We start from the raw sequence: 22,326 nt of genomic DNA, 5'->3' as shown, positions 1-22,326 counted from the left end.
ACACACTTTCCTCTCTGTGCACAAGGACATCAGCTTCTGTCTTCCTAGCTACCTTTTCAATATACCAGTCTTTACTCAAACATGCTAAAACCATGCTTTTTTCCTTGACATTTGAGAAAAGTTTGTGAATAGGCATTAGCACAAGGACATTGATTTTTACTTGGCAGTGATTTTTAAATTTCTGTAGTGCTTCTGACTGAGTTTAGCAACCTATTGATTATTCTGGAAAAACCAAAGAATTTGGGAAACAGTCAAACAAAAACATTGAATTCAATCACCCAAATATATTTGGGGACAAAGGTGAAATTTTATCCCTAAGGACCTGAAATTTGCTGACCAGCAAATGAATAGTTCTCAACCCCTCTGATGTCTAGAGTCATGCAGTAATGGAGGAACTTATGAATGGTTTGTAACCAAGACAGGAGACGCCAGGCTGTGAGGGGGTACCTGTTCCTAGAAACACTGAGTGCCCTAAAGGTGAGACAAGGAGAGGCCTTGGGTGTACTGCCTCCTCTCAGGTCCATGGCAAAGCCAGAGGATAGATTTCTGATCCCTTCTACCAACTGTCCCTCAGGAAGCAAGGCTACCCCATTACTGATGGCCCAGGAGCCTACACTGGCAACGCCTAGTTCAACAGTGTGAGATAAAGGAAGAGTCCTTGCCAATTCCCTCGGCTCACTACACTTTTTCCTTTCTGTGTATTTGTCTAACAATGAGGCCCCAGATAGAGATAAGACATGGGATCATGGGGTTATTGATGGCGAAGGAGTGAAGGAGGTGGGGCAAGAATGAAGAGGTAATTTTGGAATATGAGATCAACCACAAGAGGGAGAGTAGTCATAGCGAATAGAATAATGACAATATGGTTGAAAAGAAGAACTGGATGGTAGGAAAGCAATGAAGAGAAGATGTGTGAGGACAAAATCCACAAAGGCCTTGGGGAAGCCTAGCCTATTCTTATCATGAAACATCGAATCACAATGTTGTCTGTGAACAGCAGGGACTCAATGAATGCTTTGTGGAAGCAACTAGCTGTCACACAAATTGCTGTCTAAAACTGCCCATGCCTAGTATGCCGATAGCCATGAAGCCGAGTCTGTTTAATGCAAAACAATGGTCAGTCCACATTATTCATTTAACTGAAGGCCTAGCTGTGCAAGTAAGGTTTTTAGACAGTATGACAAGTTTACTGTGGTGGCATATGAGCTGCATCTAGATTTTCACTTGGCCTCTATCAGTGTTCCTAATTGTACAGCACCCAGAAGGAGCGCTGTCAAGCTCTGGCATCATTTGTGGTCTTTGTGGCTTAGGTTGGCTGTCAAAGATGATCCTAGTAAACCATTCCAAGAAGTTAGTAGACTTGGGTGTCTTATTTGATCTTATCTGATTGTTACCCATTGTATTCAATAAAATTCTAGCATGTTGTCATAGAAATGACACTCAGGAGAAAAAAATAGTTTATTTAATTAAATTCAAAATATTTCAGGAGCTAAGTTCACACTGGGCATAATTAGTAATTATCAAATCCTTAAGTAGACAATATTCATATATATATAGCATTTATTTCCATCTTAATAACATTATATTATATCCCAGAAGTCTGAATTTCACTCAACAAATATTACATGAGTTAATTCTGGTTATGTACTTTTAAATTAAATGTATTCAAATTGATTGGTAATAACAAAACATGTTCAGAATGAAAGCACTCTAAAATTTTATTTTGTCAAATTTCCCTAGCCTATTCTGAATCTAAATTGATGTCAGTACTATGTACAAAATTTTAAAAAGAAGTACACTTATAAATTTATTGCTAGTTGTTCTCATTATATTTCAAAATAAAATTAAATCAATGTGCTTGATTTCTTGCATTACTTAATATTTTCCAGGAATTGCTTAATCCAGGAAAGAAGAATATCCAGCTCAGTGATAGCTTTGTAGATTCCTCTGTTTCCAATCTGCAGATAAAGTAGAGATATAAAAGCAGCAATCTTTCAGATTTAAAAAATAAAATATTCAAAAATAAGGATTTAGAATACTTACCTCATAAAATATTCTTTTTATCCTGGTAATGGATTTCATCTCTCTAGCTGATGAAGCACAGGAAATCTAAGAAAGCAACAGCGAATACAGATAATATTGTTGAAAAGTTACTAATAACACACTTTCATTCACTCACCAAACATTTATTGAGTAAGTAATGTTCTTGGCATGGATATGCACTGGAAATAAATAATGCATGGCCTCTGTCTTCACAGAACTTAAAGTTTCATGGTGGAAGCAGATGATAAGTAAGAAACAAAAGGAAAGAAACAAAAATTAAAGTTTACAAAATACAATTAAAACTGCATTTGTAATGGACAAGACTCTAGGGATTTACAGGAATGACCTACTTTCAATGGGTCAGAGAGGGCTCTTTTGAAGAATGGCACAAATTAAGATCTGAAAAAATGAAAAGGAGCCAAAAAAAGATGGAGCTAAAGCTATATAAGGAGCTAAAGAAAGATGGAGGTGGTTGGGGAGGATGAACAGGAGAGAATACTTCAGACAGAGGGACAAGTGTGCAAAGGCCTGAAGCAGAAAAGGCTAAGTAAGTGCTCTCTAGAAAGTGAAGAGGGGATGGGGAGTGGAGAGGAAGGAAGGAAGGAAGGAAGGAAGGAAGGAAGGAAGGAAGGAAGGAAGGAAGGATGGAGGGGAGGAAAAGACTGGAGCAATTGAACAAGGGAGATGTGGGTAACATGGGGGATACAAGAAGGACAAAAAATTATACTTTTTTTGAAAAATCACCCTGGTGTTATTCACATTACACAGTACAATATTCAGGTGTCAATTGCCAGGAGAAAGCACCAAGAAATTAAATATTAATTTCTAAGTTAAGGGAAGGGGAAGGCTGATTTCCTGGCGTCTGGCAAGGGAAAACTGCCAGTCGCCTTTGAGGTGAATTTTTAAATCTTATGTGAGCACAGCAATGCCTAGGAGATCAGTAGGAAGAAATTAACATCATCTTCTATTCTCCTACAAATTTGCATGGAGTTAACTAGAGAACAGAAAAGGAAGGAAACGGTGAAAATATCTAATTTAACTACTTAGTTTTTACCCATAAAATCTCTGGAGTAGATGGAGGAAATTGAATAGGGAAATTCTTCTAAATTTATAGAAAAGGAAACCAAGGCCCAGGTGGGTAATCACTCACCCAAGGAGCCTCAGGAGGTTCTAACCTAGGGGTAAAAGAGTGTTGGGTACATCAATAAAGATAACAATTAAAACTCAAGAAATGGAAGCAGCTAAATGACAACATCTATTAAAACAAATGAAATGTGGCCAATGTCAACCAGCAGGTCCCTTTAGGCCACAATACAAAGAGAAGTAGGGAGAAGGGTCAACACGCAGGCCCCTTTTCTTATCAGGAGAGAATGACCGAAATGACTTGACAGTTATGTCCTGAATGCTGTTTTGGGGGTTTAAAACTGATGATGGGTCATTACTCTGCCCAAATGGGACTCTACCATGAGGTCAAACCCTGCATACAGAGAGATCCCTGTTGTGAAAGGGGCTTCGGAGATCTGGCACAAAAGAGCTACAGACAGAATATTCAGGTTAAGTGGGATTCACAAGCACAGGGTTGGACCTCCCTGTGGTAAGAGCCATGAATTAAGAAGAGGACATTTCAACCCAGACCAACCCTGTGAGGCCACAGCAATGCGTGACAGACCCAGGACAGTGGTAGCCAATGTCAGAGAACACAGTCAGAAAGAATTCAGTCGTTCATTAAAGAAACATTCCCAAAGTGCTTACTATGTGTCAGGCCATCTGTTAGGTACTAAAGACATAATGATGAGCAAGGCAGAGTTAGTGAGCAACAGTGTGGTGACTGTGGGAGGATGAATAAGGGGGATAAATGATAATGAAAAAAAACAATAAAAAATACATTTTAAAAAATAGTTGTAGATTCATAAGCTCTCTTCTTTACCAAATTCCCCTTCAAGTGAACACAGAAATACTGAGAATATGGTTAGGCAAGACTAATCATAGTCAACATGTAATATGTGAGTGTTCTATGTCAGGCACTAAACTGAAAGCTTCAGTTGTATTAACTCATTCAGTCCTCACAACAACCTATGAGGTAGGTACCGTTGTTATCTGCATTTTACGGATTGGAAAACCAAACCATGGAAGTTCATATTCTGCCTATGATCACTAAGTGAATGAGCTGGACTGAACCCAAGTATTCTGACTCAATAGTCTATTTAAAAACACTATATAAGGATGAAAAATAAAACAGCATAACTTGGAAAAGATATTTGAACTAAGCCAATCTCTTGTTGAAAACATTCAAAATCCAGTTTTAAAGAGAGATTAGCCCAAAGATATCTGCTCTACATTACAAAAGAGGAGATGTCAGAAATGGCTTTCAAAGACTGAGCTGATTGGCAGAGAGATTTCAACGTGAAAATGGACAATGTGATAATAAACAAAGGAAGAAGCCCCATGTGTGGTGCATGTATACATGTGTTTTGTTTTCTTTGTTCATTTGTTTTTCAGAGTGGAACTACAAAAGAAAATTCTAGAAATATCAAGCCCAGTTTCAGCCAAGATAGTAAGTGTGGAGAGGATGTAGAGAGGTCTGTCGATTATTTTATAAATGAAGAGTTTGGTTAAATATTAAGTCCTTCAAGGCTAAAATTATCTAACATAAAAGTAGTTGGCCCAAATCTTGCAAACTGAAAAAAAGGACACTCAATAAAAAAGACAATCAACACTTTCCTAATTCCAAGACAACATATCAAAGTTCTGAGATGTGAGGATCAACTACAAAGCGCAGAAGAAGCAAGTCATGTGGCACAACATTAAATACGAAAGTGTTAGGATTTAAAGACTAACATTGAAAGTGGGAGACCGAAGAAGCCAGCCAAGTCCTGGACATTGCAGGAGTTAAATAGCATTCAGGCATTCCTGTGACTATACCCTCTGCCCCGGAAACTGGTCACGGCGGCGCCTCCCACAGCAGAGTGGGAAGTACACAAAGGCTGCTGACCTCACCCCGTCTAAGGCAATGCCACCCTCAGTAGAGCAAGGAGAGTAGAAAAGGAGAAAAACAAGGTTTGGCAATAAATAAACAAACAAACATTTCTTAGTGCTAGTGTAGAGCTCTTGCTGGTAGAGCTCTGCTTGTTTATGAGATGCTTTCTGGTGCCTTGAGCTCCAGTTACTATAAATGACCCCTGGTAAAGATCTGACCCCAAAGGTTCTCATTTTCCTGACTATTGCACCTATGTCTACAGTCAGATTTTACTGCCATGATTCCATTGTTTGAAAGGAAGGTTTTGTAAGGGAATGGCTTCTTTTTCTTTATGTTTCAGTGTATAGTTGCATTTGCTGATAACAGAATGCAAACAGAGGGTGGGCGGTTTTATTATAAGAATTGCTGAGTGATTTGACAAACTCAACCAAAGCAGATATGATCTAGACTAAAGGGAATTTATTAGTATGGATAGAATAACTAGGGACCAGCTCAAAGGAAGGTGTGAGATAGTCAGACAATAACAAACACAAGGCCTAATCATTCACTATTAAGTCAAAACATTTTTATCGTGTACTTAGCATGTGCTGGGCATTTCTGTCCACACGGCGTTGATTTCTAAAAGTATCCTACTTGATGAAAATTGCCTTAAGGTTCAAATGATGGCTCATCTACTAAGACTGGCAGTGATGCAAAATCACAATACTATGTGATAAATACTGTGATTAAAAAATAATACAATAATTGCCTTTTTTCTGGCTCTCAGAAAAAAATCTGACTGTGAAATCCCAGAAGGCTTCCAGAAGGATAAAACAGGTGAGTTGCATCTTGCAGGATAAGATGGAGTGGAAGGAGCAGGGACAAGGGACCAGCCGGCAGAGGAAGCATGGTGCTCCAAGGCTGGAGAGAGTAGAGGTGATTTAAACACCCTTCAGGGCTCAGCTAAAACCCCCAGACTCAATTACCCATGGCTTGGCCCCAGCCTCCAGCCCTTCGGCACATTCTCCTGTGTGCCCGCTTCTCAGCACCTGCCACAACCTGAGATGAGCTGCAGCTGGCCGAGAGCATTTTCAGGGAGTTCTATGAGGCCAGAGATGCCTATCCATTTTTGTTGAATCCCCAGCATCTTGAATAGTGTTCAGCTAATACTAGATACTCAACAAATGTTTGTTTACTAAATGAATCAATGAATGAAATGTAAGCATCAGCTTTTGGCTTCGGGACACTGGTTTAATAATAGTTTGAAGCATGTCCCAGGGATTAGAGCTTCAGAGCTCTGTTTAAAACAGTTGGATGAACAGATAACACAGTTCTTAACTTGTGTCCCCAATGCCCTCACGTGTTTGAAAAATCATACAAAGTTCTATTGTGTATGACAGAGCAAAAATAAAACATCTCTTTCCTCTGAAAATTGTGGAAAAATGAAATGCATGAGTCAGTGAGTAGACAGCTACCTATGTATAGTCTCTCAGAGCAGCACTTACTCACACTGTGTCCTCACAGAGAACAACTTCAATCCTTTCTTCAAAAAGTTTTATTATGTTTTCTCCTGTTATAAATATATGCCATATTCTCACAACCCTTAAAGGAGTGTAAAACCATATGTAAGATCTTACATATTTTATTTACTTCCACATACAACTTCAAAACGGATTATAACCATCCCTTTTGGTATTCTTTTGTTTGTAAGGTTTTTGGGTTGTTTTTTGTTGTTGTTGTTTTATTTTATTTTATTTTATTTTATTTTATTTTATTTTACTTTATTTAGTTAACCTTCATGGTTAAGGTAGTTTCTACTTTGGCCATGATCTTGGTTTCCTAAAACTTTTTACACCCAAAATGTAAATGATAGATGAGGCATTAGATTAAAATTTAAACTAATTTTATTCTATTGTATGATAGCAGATTTGGTTTTCCAGCAAATCTTACTAACTTTTTGAAATTTCTCATGTGAAGTCTTACAAATAAGGTGCATATAAAAATACAATTGAGAAAAGTATATCAGTATAGCCTATTTTAAAACAGATTTTTAAAAATTTTATGTCAGTTTGGCAAAAGTGTGGGCATTAGGACATTAACACAAGACTACTGAGACCAGACAGGCTAATAGGAAACTTAGGAAGAAAATTTTTTGATTACCATGATTGGAAGAAAACATACATATATTACAACCAAGTAGGTTGCATGAAGGAGAAAGAGTTGAATCAACTAGTAGCCAGTGTCTCTCTTCAAAAGCAAGTTCATAATCAGACATATAATTTTCAAAAAGCAAAAGACAGAGATCCAATACCTGAGTGAATATATATCAGAAGAGTTTACAAAACACTATTCCATTTCTAAGTGACTCTGTAACTAACAGTCATTTGGTATAAATAAGTGTATATAACCTCGCTTACCTACACTTATCTTAGACCCACGTAAGATTTCTCCATGTTCCAACCATGGCAAAAACTATAAAGAGTTTCTAAATATCTTAAATACAAAGAGATACTAGGGATAGGATGACTTTATTGAAGATTTTTTAATTCTCAGCATAATTATCATTCATCAGAATGAGTCCATGCATGGATATTAACTAGACTTACTGTGGTAATCATTTGATAATTGAAACAAATATCAAATGTTATGTCGTACATCTGAAACTAATATAATGACATATGTCAACTCTATTTCAATTAAAAAGAATAAGTCTATAAAATTTAGCACATGAAGTGATAAAGCTATGCCCCATAATTTCGACAAAGATATTATATATCATTAACTAAGGAATGAATTTGTCAGCAAAGAGATTCTACAATATAATCAGGAAATATATTTACCAAGATTAAAACCAATTACTTATAAATGATCTCTTTATCTTTAAATTAAAGTGCTACTCTAAATTATACACATAATGCAACTTAACACTAACAGTAGATGCTAAAGAAGTATTTGATTATATAGGAGAATCACTCTTTTGGAAATTGTTGAGACAATGTAATTAGAAGAAAATTAGTGTTCTATGTATGGAAAGTAATAAGGAAAGACACTGACAGTTTTGCAGAACTATTACATGCTAAGCACCTTGATATATTATCTTATTTAATTCTTCCAACAACCACAAGATGAGATTATTGGTATTGTTAACAGGATTTGGACTTTGCAATTATTGGAATAATAAAACAGGGCTGGTCTCACATCCCACTCCTGGTTTTTTCAGTTAAACCAATTGCAATTTTAAAATATTTGAAATTACAAGGATAAATAATTAATAATGCCTTACAAGTTGATAAATTAGTTGCAATTACTTATCAAACACACTCCCAGAAATGGAGACACAATATTCTATTTGCTAAGACCTATCAGGCTTTAAGTTAATTACACACAATATAAAGAAATGCATCTCTTTAATTACCAATTACAATTCAGGCTCTCAAATTGTTAATTAAAGTAGAGGATTAAAATCTTGAAAACTAATGGAATTTTTTTCAGTTTCATCTTTGATTATTAGCAATTAGGCAAATTATTTTATAGATTCAATTAAGCAACTATTAGTTCCCTGTCAAGTCTGAAAGTATTTTAGTTCTATAAGAAGTATTAAAATGTTTTGTTACATATACATAGCTTAACTTCCCAAATACCATTTAGCCAAATACCATGGCTAACAAAGATTATAAAGATAAAAGTGTTTTATATTACCCATAACTAATTTTCTTTGAATAATTATTCTATCTAAATTATCCCAGAATAATTAAAAATATAATAATTTATTAGGTACTACAAAATGCTTAGGATGTTACCAGAAAAAATGAGATAACATTCAAATACCATGGAGATCTCAGACCTTGGGGTCTCCCATGGTAATTATCATGGGGCAAGAGTGGCTTAAGAAGATTTCAGCCTTAGTGGATCTGCAAAGAAACCCAAAGAGTGGGTATCTTATAGAAATCAGGCTTCTCAAAAATAAAAACTAATTTAAGTTCATGAATTAATAATGAAACGATGAGAAAATAACAACTCGTTGACAACCTTGGAAGGACATTAGAAAATTAATTACTTATACTGAAATCTGGTAAATAAAGAAAGAGAATTAAGTATATTTTCTGCCTTTCTTATATGATAAATTCCTTGGACAGTCAAACAGGTTAGTAATAGGTAGGTTCTGCTTATGGATGATCTCTGCTTACAAATAAAGTATAATAGAATTTTTAATACATCATTTTGCAACGCCTTATAAATAGATCTAGACAATAATTACCAATGACAGCAAAAATCATAAAAATGGGTGCCATCTATTATGTGCCTTTTAATGAAAGTACACACCACTACCCGTGGAGTAGTCTAGCCAAAACATCAAGATTGAACCTGCTCAAGTCTCTATAAGTAATTACTAATGTATGAGAGATGAAAAAAAAAGAATATATTAAATGAGTCTATGAAAATGCAATCAGCAAAACATATACCATGAAAAACTCTTTAAAAGAGTGACCCAATTTCTTTAACAAATAAATTTCAGGAAGGAGGAAGAAGGGTAAGAGGAGAAAGAAATGAAAATTCACAGGGAACTGGGTAAGGTTAACTGAAATGTGTTGACACAGTAGGAGGAAAAAATTAGCACTAGACTAAACAATGTTTTGGTCCTAACTAACAAAACTTAAAATCTGAAAAAAAAAAAATCAAACTTTTGTGAAGCAACTTAACTGTCTGCCCAAATGAAAAAAAGAAAGAATATTTACAGGAATATGAAAACATGTAGGATCCAATAAGGTAAAATTTATAATGTTTGATATCCAATCAAAAATTACCAGGCATACAACAAAGCAGGAAAGTACAACTCATAATGAGAAGAGAAATCAAGTAATTGAACTAACACAAATTTTAGAATTGCAGACAAGAATATTAAAAGAGTAGCTATAAATTATTCTATATTTTCTAGAAGCTTGAAGAAACATTGATCACATTAAGAAAAGACATGGAAAATATTAAAAGGCCCAATTCAAACTTCTAGAGATAAAACCTACAATGTCTAAAATGAACATACACTGAATGAGATTAACAGCAAATTAAACACTGCAGAAAAAAAGATTAGTGGACTTAAAGATGTAACAATAGAAACTATCCACAATGCAACACAAGAAAAACTAAAAAAAAAATAGAAACAGTGAACTATGGGACAACTACACATGGCTGAATGTATATGCAATTAGAAATCCAAGAAGATAATAGAGAGAAAGTACAGAAGAAAAATTTTAAAGAAATGATGGCCAAAAAATTTCCAAAGTTTATAAAAACTAAAACTTACAAATGCAAGGATCTAAATTAAGTCCAAACACAAGAAACATAAAGGAAACTACACCAATGCACACCATAACTGAATTGCTTAAAACAAGTAAAGAGAGAAAATCTTTAAAAGGAAAAAAGCTAGAAAAAACAAACATGGCAGAGGAGCAAGATAAGAATGGGAACAGATTTCTTGTCAGAAACAATGCAATGCAGCCTGAAGACAGTGGAGTAACATCTTTAAATTATTGGGGGGGACTATCAACCCAGAATCCCATAATTAGAAAAAGTATATATTTCCAAAATAAAGGGCACTTAAAGGCTTTTTTTTCTGACATAAAAAAATCTGAACAAGTTCATCATCGATAGAACTGTACTACAAGATATGTTAAGTGAAACCCTTCAAAGAGGAAGATGATACTAGGTAGAAACCTGGTTCTACACAAAAGAATAAAAAGTCTCAAAAATGGCAAAACATGTAAGAGTTTTAACTGATGAGTCAATAATGGGGATAAAATGGAGTCATTAAAAAAATCAATCAAGAAAAAGAAAGAAAAAGAGGATAATCGAACAAAGACAAACTGGATAAATAGGAGACAGACAACCCCAACGGTGTCAATAATCACATTAAATGTAAGTGGTCTAAACTCACCAAAACTAAGAAAGTGTCAGAGTGGATATTTTTTTAAAAGAATGTAAATGTATGCTGCCTACAAGAAACTCATTTTAAATAAAAAAGCACAAATAAGTTAAGAGTAAAATGATAGAAAAATATATATCGTGCTAACAATAATTCAAAGGAAGCTAGAGTGATTCTATTAGTAGCGGAAAAAGGTTTCAGAATAAAAACCAGTATCAGGAACAACAGGGTAATTCTATAACAATGAAAGGGTCAATTCATCATGATGACACACCATCATAAACATTTATGTACCTCATAACAGAATTTCAGACTACACGAATTTCTATGATGAATACTGATAGAATTTCAAAGAGAAATCAAGGAATGCACTATTAATGTCAGAGATGTCAGCAATTGATAGAATAAGGAGAAAGAAAATCAAGGTAGGGAAAAAGTGGGAAACAGTAACAACTGATCTAATTGATATTATAAAACACCCTATTCAAAGTATATCTATTCTCTTCAAATACATACAACATTTACCAAAATAGACCAAATTTGAGCCATAAAAGATGACTCAACAAATGTAAAAGGATTCAAGTCATATAAATTTTGTTCTCTGACCAAAATATAATAAAATTAGAAATCAAAATCAGAGAGGTATCTGGACAAGTCCCCAAGTATACAGAAACTAAATAACACCCTTCTAAATAATCCATGGGTGAAAGAAGAAATCAAAAAGGAAGTTAGAAAGCATTTTAAAGTGAATGAAAATAAAGCAAAACATCAAAGATTGTGGGAGGTAGCTAAACAGTATTTAAAGGGAAATTAATAACATTAAATCCCATAGGAAAAGATGGAAAATCTCAAGCTAATAACCTCAGCTTCAACCTTAAAAAAAAACTGAAAGATCTCAAGTTAATGGCCCAAGCTTTCACCTTAAGAAACTAGAAAGAAAAGTGCAGACTAAATTCAAATTTAACAGAAAAAAAGGAATAATAAACTCCAGAATTGAAATCAGTGGGCAAAAAAACCCAGACAAACAGAAAAATAATAAAGAAAATTCATTAAACTAACAACTGGTTCTTTGATAAATTAACAAAATTAATTATACCATCAATACTTATAGCAGCTTTATTTGTGATAGCCAAAAACTGGAGGAAAAATAAATATCCATCAATAGTTGAATAAATTGTGTTATATCATTACAATGGGATCTTCCTTGGCCATTAAAAAGCCCTAATCCTAGCCACAACAATCAGACAAGAAAAAGAAATAAAAGGCATCCAAATTGGAAAGGAGGAAATGAAACTGTCACTGTGTGCAGATGACATGATAGTGTACATGGAAAATCCTATAGACTCCACCAAAAAACTACTCGACCTAATAAATGAATTTGGCAAAACAGCTGGATACAAAGTCAATACTCAGAAATCAAAGGCATTCCTGTACACCAACAATGAAACTGCAGAGACAGAAATCAGGAAAAAAATCCCATTTGATATAGCAACAAGAAAAATAAGGTACCTAGGAATAAGCCTAACCAAGGAGGTAAAAGACCTGTACTCAGAAAACTACACAACACTGAAGAAAGAAATTAAGGAAGACACAAACAAATAGAAGCATGTACCATGCTCATGGATTGGAAGAATTAACATCATCAAAATGGCCATACTACCCAAAGCAATTTATAGATTCAATGCAATCCCTACTAGAGTACCCATGACATATTTCACAGATATAGAACAAACATTTCAGAAATTTCTATGGAACCATAAACGACCCCGAATAGCTGCAGCAATTTTGAGAAAGAAGAACAAAGCAGGAGGGATCACAATACCTGATATCAAACTGTATTACAAGGCCACTGTAATCAAAACAGCCTGGTACTGGCTTAAAAACAGGCACATAGACCAAAGGAACAGAACAGAGAGCCCAGAAATAAACTCAAGTCTTCAGGGTCAATTAATATTTGACAAAGGAGGCAGGAGCATAAAATGGAGCAAAAACAGCCTCTTCAACAGATGGTGTTGGGAGATCTGGACAGCTACGTGCAAAAAAATGAAACTTGATCACCAACTTACATCACACACAAAAATAAACTCAAGATGGATAAAAGACTTAAATATAAGTCATAACACCATAAAAGTCCTTGAGGAAAACATTGGCAGGAAAATCTCAGACATCCTCACAGACACGTCCCCTAAAGCAAGGGACATAAAGGAAAGAATAAACAAATGGGACCTCATCAAAATAAAAAGCTTCTGCATGGCTAAAGAAAACAGCACCAAATTACAAAGAGAACCAACAGTATGGGAAAACATATTTGCTAATGATACCTCAGACGAGGGCCTGATCTCCAAAATATATAAAGAACTCACACGACTCCACTCCAGGAAGACAAACAACCCAATTAAAAAATGGGCAAAGGACTTGAACAGACACTTCTCCAAGGAAGACATACAGAGGGCCCAGAGACATATGAAAAGATGCTCAGCATCACTAGCCATCATAGAGATGCAAATTAAAACCACATTGAGGTACCATCTCACACCAGTCAGAGTGGCCAACATAAACAAATCCACAAACAAATGTTGGAGAGGATGCAGAGAAAAGGGAACCCTAGTGCACTGTTGGTGGGAATGCAGACCGGTGAGGCCACTGTGGAAAACAATATGGAATTTCCTCAGAAAACTAAAAATGAAACTGCCCTTTGACCCAGCAATTCTGTTGCTGGGATTATACCCTAAGAACCCTGAAACACCAATCCAAAAGAACCTGTGCACCCCAATGTTCATAGCAGCACAATTTACAATAGCCAAGTACTGGAAGCAACCTAAGAGCCCTTCAGCAAACGAGTGGATCCAAAAACTATGGTATATTTACACAATGGAATTCTATGCAGCAGAGAGAGAGAAGGAGCTTATACCCTTTGCAACAGCATGGATGAAACTGGAGAGCATTATGCTAAGTGAAATAAGCCAGGCGGTGAGGGACAAATACCATATGATCTCACCTTTAACTGGAACATAAGCAATAGAAAAAAAAGCAAACAAAATATAACCAGAGACATTGAAGTTAAGAACAATCTAACAATGGGCAGGGGGGAGTGGGGAGGGGACAGTGAGGAGAGGGGATTACAGGAACTACTATAAAGGACACAAGGACTAAATCAAGGGGGATGGTGGGGGTGGGGGAGGGAGGGGGGTTCAGCTGGGGTGGGGTGGAGGGATGGGGAGAAAAGGCACACAACTATAATTGAATAACAAAAAAAATTAAAAATAAAAAATAAAATAAAATAAAATACTCTATTATAAAGGGGGAAAAAAGCCCTAATTATTGATACACTCAATAACATGAATAAATCTCAAAGTAATTATTCTGGATGGAAGAAGTTAGACAGAAAAGAATATAGCACTCATAATAAGATACTATTTACATTAAATTCTAAGAAATGCAAACAAATCTATAATAACAGAAAACAGACTAATGGTTCCCTGGGAACAGAAGGACAGGACAGTGGGACCGAGGGTCACAAAAAGACTTTGGGAAGTAATGGGTACGTTCATTATGTTAACTGTAGTGGTGGTTTCACAAGTGTATGCATATGTTAAAATTACCAAATTATATACTTCAAATACGTTCAGCTAATTATATGTCAATTATATCTCAGTAAATTTGTTAATAAATACATCATAAAATATACATACTTTGTGTATGTTTAAGAGGTAAAGAGATAAAGAGGTAAAGAGTTTACCAGAGATAAACTGTTAAAGAAACCAGTTTCTTTACTTTTGTCGAAATTAAACAAAGGATGTAGCCTTGCATGAGCAGGGTGCAGTGAATGGAATGCTTTCTTAAGCTCGGCACTCATGTACCCAGCTTAACATGCGCATAAACATATACTATACACACACACACACACATACACACACATATACATATATATACATAAAGTGTACATGCTACTATATATATATATACATAAAGTGTACATACTACTCTGAGGACTGTACTTACGCATGGGACTCCTCAAACTTTTAACATGTCAAAAGCAACTTACTAACCTCCCTCCATGCTTTCTCCTTCTGTACTCTGAGTGAAGGGCACCACCACGCAGCCAGCCCCTAGCCGTCTCAGCCTTAGTCATCTCAGACTCTGCTGTCTTCCTCAGACTCTCCTCACCCTTCCCTGGGACACTAGCATTGGTCCAAGCACATTATTGCAACAATCCTCTCATTGTTTCCTCTGCCTCCAGTCTCACCCTCTCCCTGCACCCTTCTATATGCACCAAAGAGATCTTTCTAAACCAGAGTATTTGATCAGGACACGCCTTTCAGTGGCTTTCCACTGTGTCCCTGAAACAATCTAACTTCCTCGGCCAGTCGTACCATGCCTTTCTTAACCTGGCCCCTATGAGCTCTCCTCACTAAAATCTGAACAATCAGCCTCAGCTTCACATTCCCCGAGTCACATTACATTCATTCTAAATTACTTGCAGTTTCCTGAATATGGTATGTTGTTTTATACCATCGGGCTTTAATTCAAGCTTCCTCCCTGCCATTTGTGCCCCTTATTCCCCAAAAGTTAAACTCAATCATTGCCTCATTTAATAACACTCTTCTCTGTCTCCCCTCACATATACCCCAAGCCCCAGAGCAGACGGCATTAACTACTTCCATAGTGATTTCATCAGACAGCAAATCAATATTCACACATATCGTGTTTCATGATTCACTGAACTTCTTTGTTTACATCTCTCTCCCAATAACAGCTAACCTCTGGAGAGTGGGGACCAAATCATACTGGTCTTTTTCACCCCTTTTTACCCCAACACGTAGCACAGGACCTGGAAAATATAGGAGTAGGCCAAACTGCTGCAAGCCGATTTGTAAACATCAGTTTACTTGTTTATTTTAACCATTTAGTTTCAGGTGATTGGGTTTTCATTTTGCCTGTATTACACCATTTTCAGGGAAGTTCAGTCTTTGTCTCTGTTCCCTTCTTATTCGTGGGAAGAATATATTTATAAGAAGAAATCATCCACTGACTGCAGTCCTGAGCGGAACCAACCCGCGCCATTGCGCAGCCACGCCCTGCACGTGAGTGCCCAGCTTAAGCAAGCGTTCCATTCACTGCACCTGCTCATGCAAGGCTACATCTTTGTTTAGTTTGCACACAGGTAAAGAAACTGAGAGTATCTCTGGTCATAAATACCATACTAATGAAAATTTCTTGGATAATTATACCAGAGACTGCTAACTATTGACCAAAATGTATTTCCTCTTCTTCTTGGACATAAACTAGACTGCATTTTCCAGCTTCCTTGCAGTTATTGTAACCATGTGATTATTTCTTGCCAATGGAATATGAGCAGAAGGCTATGTGTTATTTCGGGACGAGGCTTGTAAGAAGCTAATCTGTCTTCTTCTTGCTCTCCTCCTCCTTCACCTGACTGAATGCAAAAGGCGTAGGGAATGGCAGAGCCGTGGTATAGAAGATGCCTGCATCCCTGATTCGTAACGTGAAGGAAAGCGACCTCACCTAGAAAAACTGCAACTGGAATTTTACACGAGTAAGGAATAAAGTTCTAAAATGTGAAGCCACTAAAATTTGTGGGAGTATTTGTTACAGTAGCCGGTGTCTCTCTGATACTGAAATTTGTACACATGCTTGAATGTATTCTTGACTTTGGGGAATTCTTACAAATGCATTCTTCTTTTGTATAGGAATAGATTAATGTTCAATAAATTCAAAAGAATTCTGCATGTTAAAAAGGATTCAGTTCTTATGACTCTTCTTTATTCCCCAGTCTCCCTCTGCTACTCAGTCTCCAATTCCAAAGGTAGGAACCTGGAACTGAGACAAATTAGAATATTTCTTAAAACAAGGAATTCTTTCATATAAAGATAAAATAAAGACAGTCAACTAAAACTAGATAGGTAAAAGAAACAATGGATCAAAAATTGGTCAGTTCATGAATCAGCTACTCAGTAAATTGACTCAGACAGAGCGGGTACAAGGAACATTCTGAAAATACGTTTGGGGGATGGAGAGACAGGGGAGAGGAAGGAAGAAAAAAGAATGAAATAAGGGAAGAAAAGCATTTGGTTTCAGCCACTCCATGGCCACACATCAAGTGTAAATCCATAAAGCCTCAAAATGTGGATAATTATTTGTTCCCTTGCCTTCATCACATGGTAATAATCGGCACAATGCTCAATGTTCCCTGGGAGGGAACCAGGAAGGGGAAGATACACAGGGTCATTTACTCACCATGGACATTTTAATCTTGTATCTCATTTTGAACTAAGAAATCTAAAGCCTAGAAATGTTCAATGGCTGGTTGGTGGTAATGTTAAAAAAGGTTGTACCATTCATTATCTACACATAGCCAGTAACCTTAAAGCTCCACGTGAACTGCACGTGGAAAGAGATATTGATCATCTCCAGCTGACAACATGGGATCCACTGTCTAGTTCCTGATTGTACTAGACTTAGTTTTTTCTCTGGGGACACAGAACAATCTCCACCAAGGATAACTCAGATGTAATGCAAGATAATGATATTTGGCAATCTAATACATCAGTATTCCATCACCAAAATTGTAGTACTCTCCCAGCATACATGCTCCTACAAACACCAAGGAAGTTTACTGTCAATTTTAAAGGAGTAATCTAGTACTTCACATTCTAACTAGCTCAACATATACTCAACAAATTCATCCAGGGTCAAATTCTATTTGGCAAAATAGGGTAGATTATGGTATTTTTAAAAATTTATCATGGCAAAAATATCTTTGCATCTTTAGCAGGGTAATTGGTTTTTTTTAAACAATTCTGGATGTTTATTAAAAAGTTGCAAGAGAAATAAAACATCCACATAGAACTAGCACATTTAAAAATCACCATTACGAGGTTATGATTTATAAAGAGTTGTAGTAAGCCTTACTATTATTTCAATGTATTAAGATACAAAATGAAAAATGGTTGGATTCCCTAAGTTACATAAAGGAATTGATATCATATATTTTGCTTTTTTGTTGTTTCCAAGATTGGAGGGGGGGGAAACACTTTCAGAAGAGCACAGATCAATGACTCATTGTTGACATAAATTCAAACACCAAGTACGCACATTAAGCAAATGGACTATATGCCAAAATTCTGTATGTAAGTCAACTGTTTCAAATTCAGACAGCATTTAACTCTGGAAACAGCATCCTAAATGCAGTGTTGGTTTGTTGTTTTTTTAATCAACCCTTCAAATCCTGTTTAGACTACAGCATCCCACTAACCTCAGCATTAGCCTAGAGTTCTGGGTCCTGGAAACAAGGGTTGGGCCATTTCCCTCTGTTTCTGGATCATGGAAAAAGCCTGAGACCATTTTTGAAATATGTCAAGGTTCTGTGGATATAGAACCCTCAGAACTCAGGGCCCCTTTCAAAGTCTCACTTTCTTGACACTTTTCCTGCTCCATGTAGACATGCAGATTTCTGCTCTGAACCCTGAATTTTGCCAATCCTGTTATTATGGTGCTTTTTCTTTCTTCCTCTTGCTATAATTGTTTGTATAGTGGCCTTGCCCTTCCCTTCCTTCCCACTGGAATCCTCCTACCAACGCACACCGACACACACTGCAAAACTCCTAGAGTGCAAGGCCTGTGTTTTAACTCGTTTCCCCACAACAACCCCAATAGCAAGGACAACAGGGCAAATACAACAGGAGTGATTACTTTCTACATTGGCTGTTTATATATTGACTATATTTTATGCCCATTTTTATTAATATCACATTTAAGTTAATGCTGCCTATTTCATATTTTATAACTTCTGCCTGCCTAAACTCTGCCCCAATCACCAATTTATAATTCCACCAAGATCAGATGATGAGTAAATTTATATTAAACCAATACCAGCTTCTGTTGGCAAGAAAACAAAAATAAAAATATGACTGGCCAAAAGATTAAATGCAAGGCAAGCGCTTATTTCCCTAAAGCAAAAGTCTGAGAAGGCTTTCCAAAGCTCAGGCTAATCCTCTGGCTTTCTTTTTCACAGTTTCCCAGAGGAGGTTGATACACCCCAGGGCGTAAACTCCATAGCTCTTGAGACAATTAACTGAAGCTAAGAGTGGTTGGCTCAGGTGGGAGAACTTAAGTACAGCCTCAAGGTTATTGGAGAGGTTGACCGGGTGTTATATTCACATTAAGCCATAAGGGGGAGCCAGCCACTGTGCTAAGTGGCTGCAACCAGCCAGGTGCCACACTGCTCTGATGCTGCCACACTGCTCTGATGCTGCTGTGGCCCAAGTCCTTGAAAGAAGTGTCTCTATTGACAGATTGAGGTCCCTTTAGGAAGACACTTCAAAGACAAATCAAAGAGAACCAGAGTTCCTAAACAGTTCTATGTTTTCCAAGTTTTTCATCTTGGTTTGGGTTATAACTATCATTATATGTTTTCTAGCTATTTAAGCCAAGGAAAATAATCAATGATAAAAACAGACAGACATGCTTTGGAGGGGCAGGGAGTGTTCCAGGTGTCCAGATAACATGGTATTGTATCAAACAATGATGTCTTCTAGTGCCTCACCATAATTATTAACAAACTTCATTCAAAGTAACATTAAATTACCATAAATCGGATGGCTAATGCAGAGGAATCGAGGTCTCTAGCAAAAAGAGGAATAGAAGGTATATTAAAAGCTGAAGAGTATTTCTGTTTCCAGATATTGAAATGGGAACAGCTTGCTTGTTCCTTTGAATGACTCCACTCTAGTCTACAGTCACTGCCATAGGTCTCCATTTCCCCCAATATCTAGTGCTTCAGTGGATTCTTCTCCTCCCCTTCGAGTCTGCTAGTGGTGAAAACTCTCTTAGTTGGGATAATAATCATCTAATCAGGAACACCAAATGAAATATAAGTTTATATAATAATTCAACTTAAATTTAAGAGACTATACAATTCACTGTCATAATAAGCAGACTTCACAGATTAAATATAGAATAAACCAAAGAGAAGTGATGGCCTTTCCATTATTTCATTCAAAGGAACTGGCCTAGAGTGTCCTCTCTGTATTCTACAAAGAGGTACAGTTTGTAATTTTTCCTCTTTGTTGTTATTTTAACAGAACAGGAGAGTTTATTTTAAAAACCATGCAACCCAAGTCCCAAACAAGGACATAAACACAAACTCACCAAAGAAAAGTGAATGTATATTTGTTGATTTTTTTTAACCTAATTGACCAGCTCACCCTCATAAAATGTCCCTGTAGTAGGGGCTGCAATTTGGCTTCCTGAGTCCTTTCATGAACTACAAGAAAAAGGTATCCTAACTCTTAAAAAACGAAAGTCCACCTCCAATTGCCAAGTATTTAAGCTTCAATAACCACCACACCCAAGAATACGGGAGCTTGTTTCCGCCTGCCAACCGTAGGACTGCAGGTGGCATCACTGCCCCTTCTTTGCACCAGCTGCACGGCACAGCTGCAGGAGGCTGCAGAAAGCATGCTTGGAACCCAAAGCCACAGAAAATATTCCACACTCCCCACAGAGGGAAGTCAACTAATATTGCACAGATCGTGACTTGATATTTTATTTTGTCTTATTTTTTTCTCTATGCTGGCCTTTGTTACTATGGATGTTTAAATAGAAATGTGGTCTTTTTTATCTTCTTAATTGCATACATTGCATACAGTGGCAGTGACCTAAGCAACATCAAATAATTTAGGGCTCATAGAAGACATACTCCTCTTCTTTTCATTTTGTTTTGACTGAGACCATGCCTTTAAAAGGATACAACTGTTAAAAATTAAATAAATAAATAAGAAAAAGGCAATCTAAACAGTTTTCATCAATATGGGAAAGAGAAAGAGAAAGAGAAGAAAGAAAGAAAGAAAGAAAGAAAGAAAGAAAGAAAGAAAGAAAGAAAGAAAGAAAGAAAGAAAGAAAGAAAGAAAGAAAGAAAGAAAGAAAGAAAGGAAAGAAAGAAAGAAAGAAAGAAAGAAAGAAAGAAAGAAAGAAAGAAAGAAAGAAAGAAGAAAGAAAGAAAGAAAGAAAGAAAGAAAGAAAGAAAGAAAGAAAGAAAGAAAGAAAGAAAGACAAAGAAAGAAAGAAAGGAAGAAAGGAGCTTAGAGTAGTATTTGGCACATAGTTGATATTTAAATATTTATTAAATGAATGAACCACTTGGGAGTCATAAAGAGAGAATGATAAAAATTAAATGAATTTTAGCTGTCTTCATATGTTTTATGTGCCATTCCTTAAGAAATAATAAATAGTGACATTCTGAGTTTTGCATGATTGTTTCAGGCTGTTTCCCTGGCGATGATGTCTCTCCATTTGGACTACAAGCCAACAGTTAGAAAGCCCTTTTACTCACCCTTTGGTGTGGCGACAGCTGCATACATGCTGTCTTCTAGGTAGGTTTAGAGGATCAAACTCACCATATTTGCTGTGCATACTTACACAGCGGCTCAATTTCTGCCTAAGGCTATGAAATTCTTCCACAAAGTGTATTTCCTTGCAAACTTGTAATTGGAGTTGTCCAAAAACATCTTCCATGAAGAAAGACAGAAGCTGTTCTTGGAATCTGCAGTTTTTCTATAAATAAGGCATAAGAAATTGCATAAGGTAAACCATGAACACCTTTTGTAAAATGCCATTGAAACATCCCCCTGATTACTACTTAATGTCCATCAAAAAAACTTAAATGCAAGGGGAAAAGCATAAAACAATTAGAAACAGGGGTGGGGGTGGGGAACCCTCTGGCTTACCATGAATAGCTTTTTTGATTTCTTTTTTAATAATCGTATATTTTTTATGTGGTCTTCCTACAATAAAACAAAGAGAAATAAGTTTTATCCAGAATTACAAACATCCTTTAGATCAGCTTTCCACGAGCTTAATACTTACTGGAATTGTTGCCTTGAGCCATGCCACCTTGACGTAGAGCATGTCAACAGCCCGCAACAGGGTTCCCTTTGGGTAACAGCTCTTGGCGAAGTGAGATTGCTTGTGCTTGGCAATAGCAAGAGACAGAGTAACAAGCAGCAACCCAGACTTCAAAATGCAATTCCCCCGCATTTCCCTCCACCTCACCCTGGGCCTGTGTCACTCACAACAGCCAGAGTTACTTGTGTTATTTAAATGAGAGGATAACCTACTTTAACCCTCAAGGCTGGCTTTTTAATGAGATGCTGCGAAAGATAACTTACAGTCTATAAAGAGGAAGATCACTTTGGCTGCTCTCTATTTTTTTTTTGAGAGCTTGCTTCATAATCAAAACATGTTGACCACACCATCTATGATGTTGAGTAAAAGCTCAAATTTACTGGTAAAGATGGGGCCTCATTTCCAAAAACAACAACAAAAAAACCAGAACTTCAGTGGCATATCACGACAGATTTCATTATTTAAAAATCATGCTATGCCA

General features: G+C 36.5%; 1 protein-coding gene across 1 annotated transcript; it reads right to left on the bottom strand.

Moving 5' to 3' along the window:
* Positions 1-1,866: 1,866 nt before the first annotated feature.
* Positions 1,867-22,013, bottom strand: IL26 (interleukin 26). Its single transcript, XM_024576173.2, has 5 exons — positions 21,807-22,013; positions 21,668-21,724; positions 21,360-21,494; positions 2,044-2,109; positions 1,867-1,958 (listed from the first exon to the last, which is right to left on the bottom strand). The coding sequence occupies exons 1-5, from the start codon at positions 21,975-21,977 to the stop codon at positions 1,872-1,874; spliced, it is 516 nt and encodes a 171-aa protein (XP_024431941.2). The 5' UTR covers positions 21,978-22,013; the 3' UTR covers positions 1,867-1,871.
* Between the last annotated feature and the right edge of the window lie 313 nt (positions 22,014-22,326).

The sequence above is a fragment of the Desmodus rotundus genome, chromosome 3 (assembly GCF_022682495.2).
Source record: "Desmodus rotundus isolate HL8 chromosome 3, HLdesRot8A.1, whole genome shotgun sequence".
NCBI lineage: Eukaryota > Metazoa > Chordata > Mammalia > Chiroptera > Phyllostomidae > Desmodus > Desmodus rotundus.
This window is presented reverse-complemented; position numbering and strand designations above follow the sequence as displayed.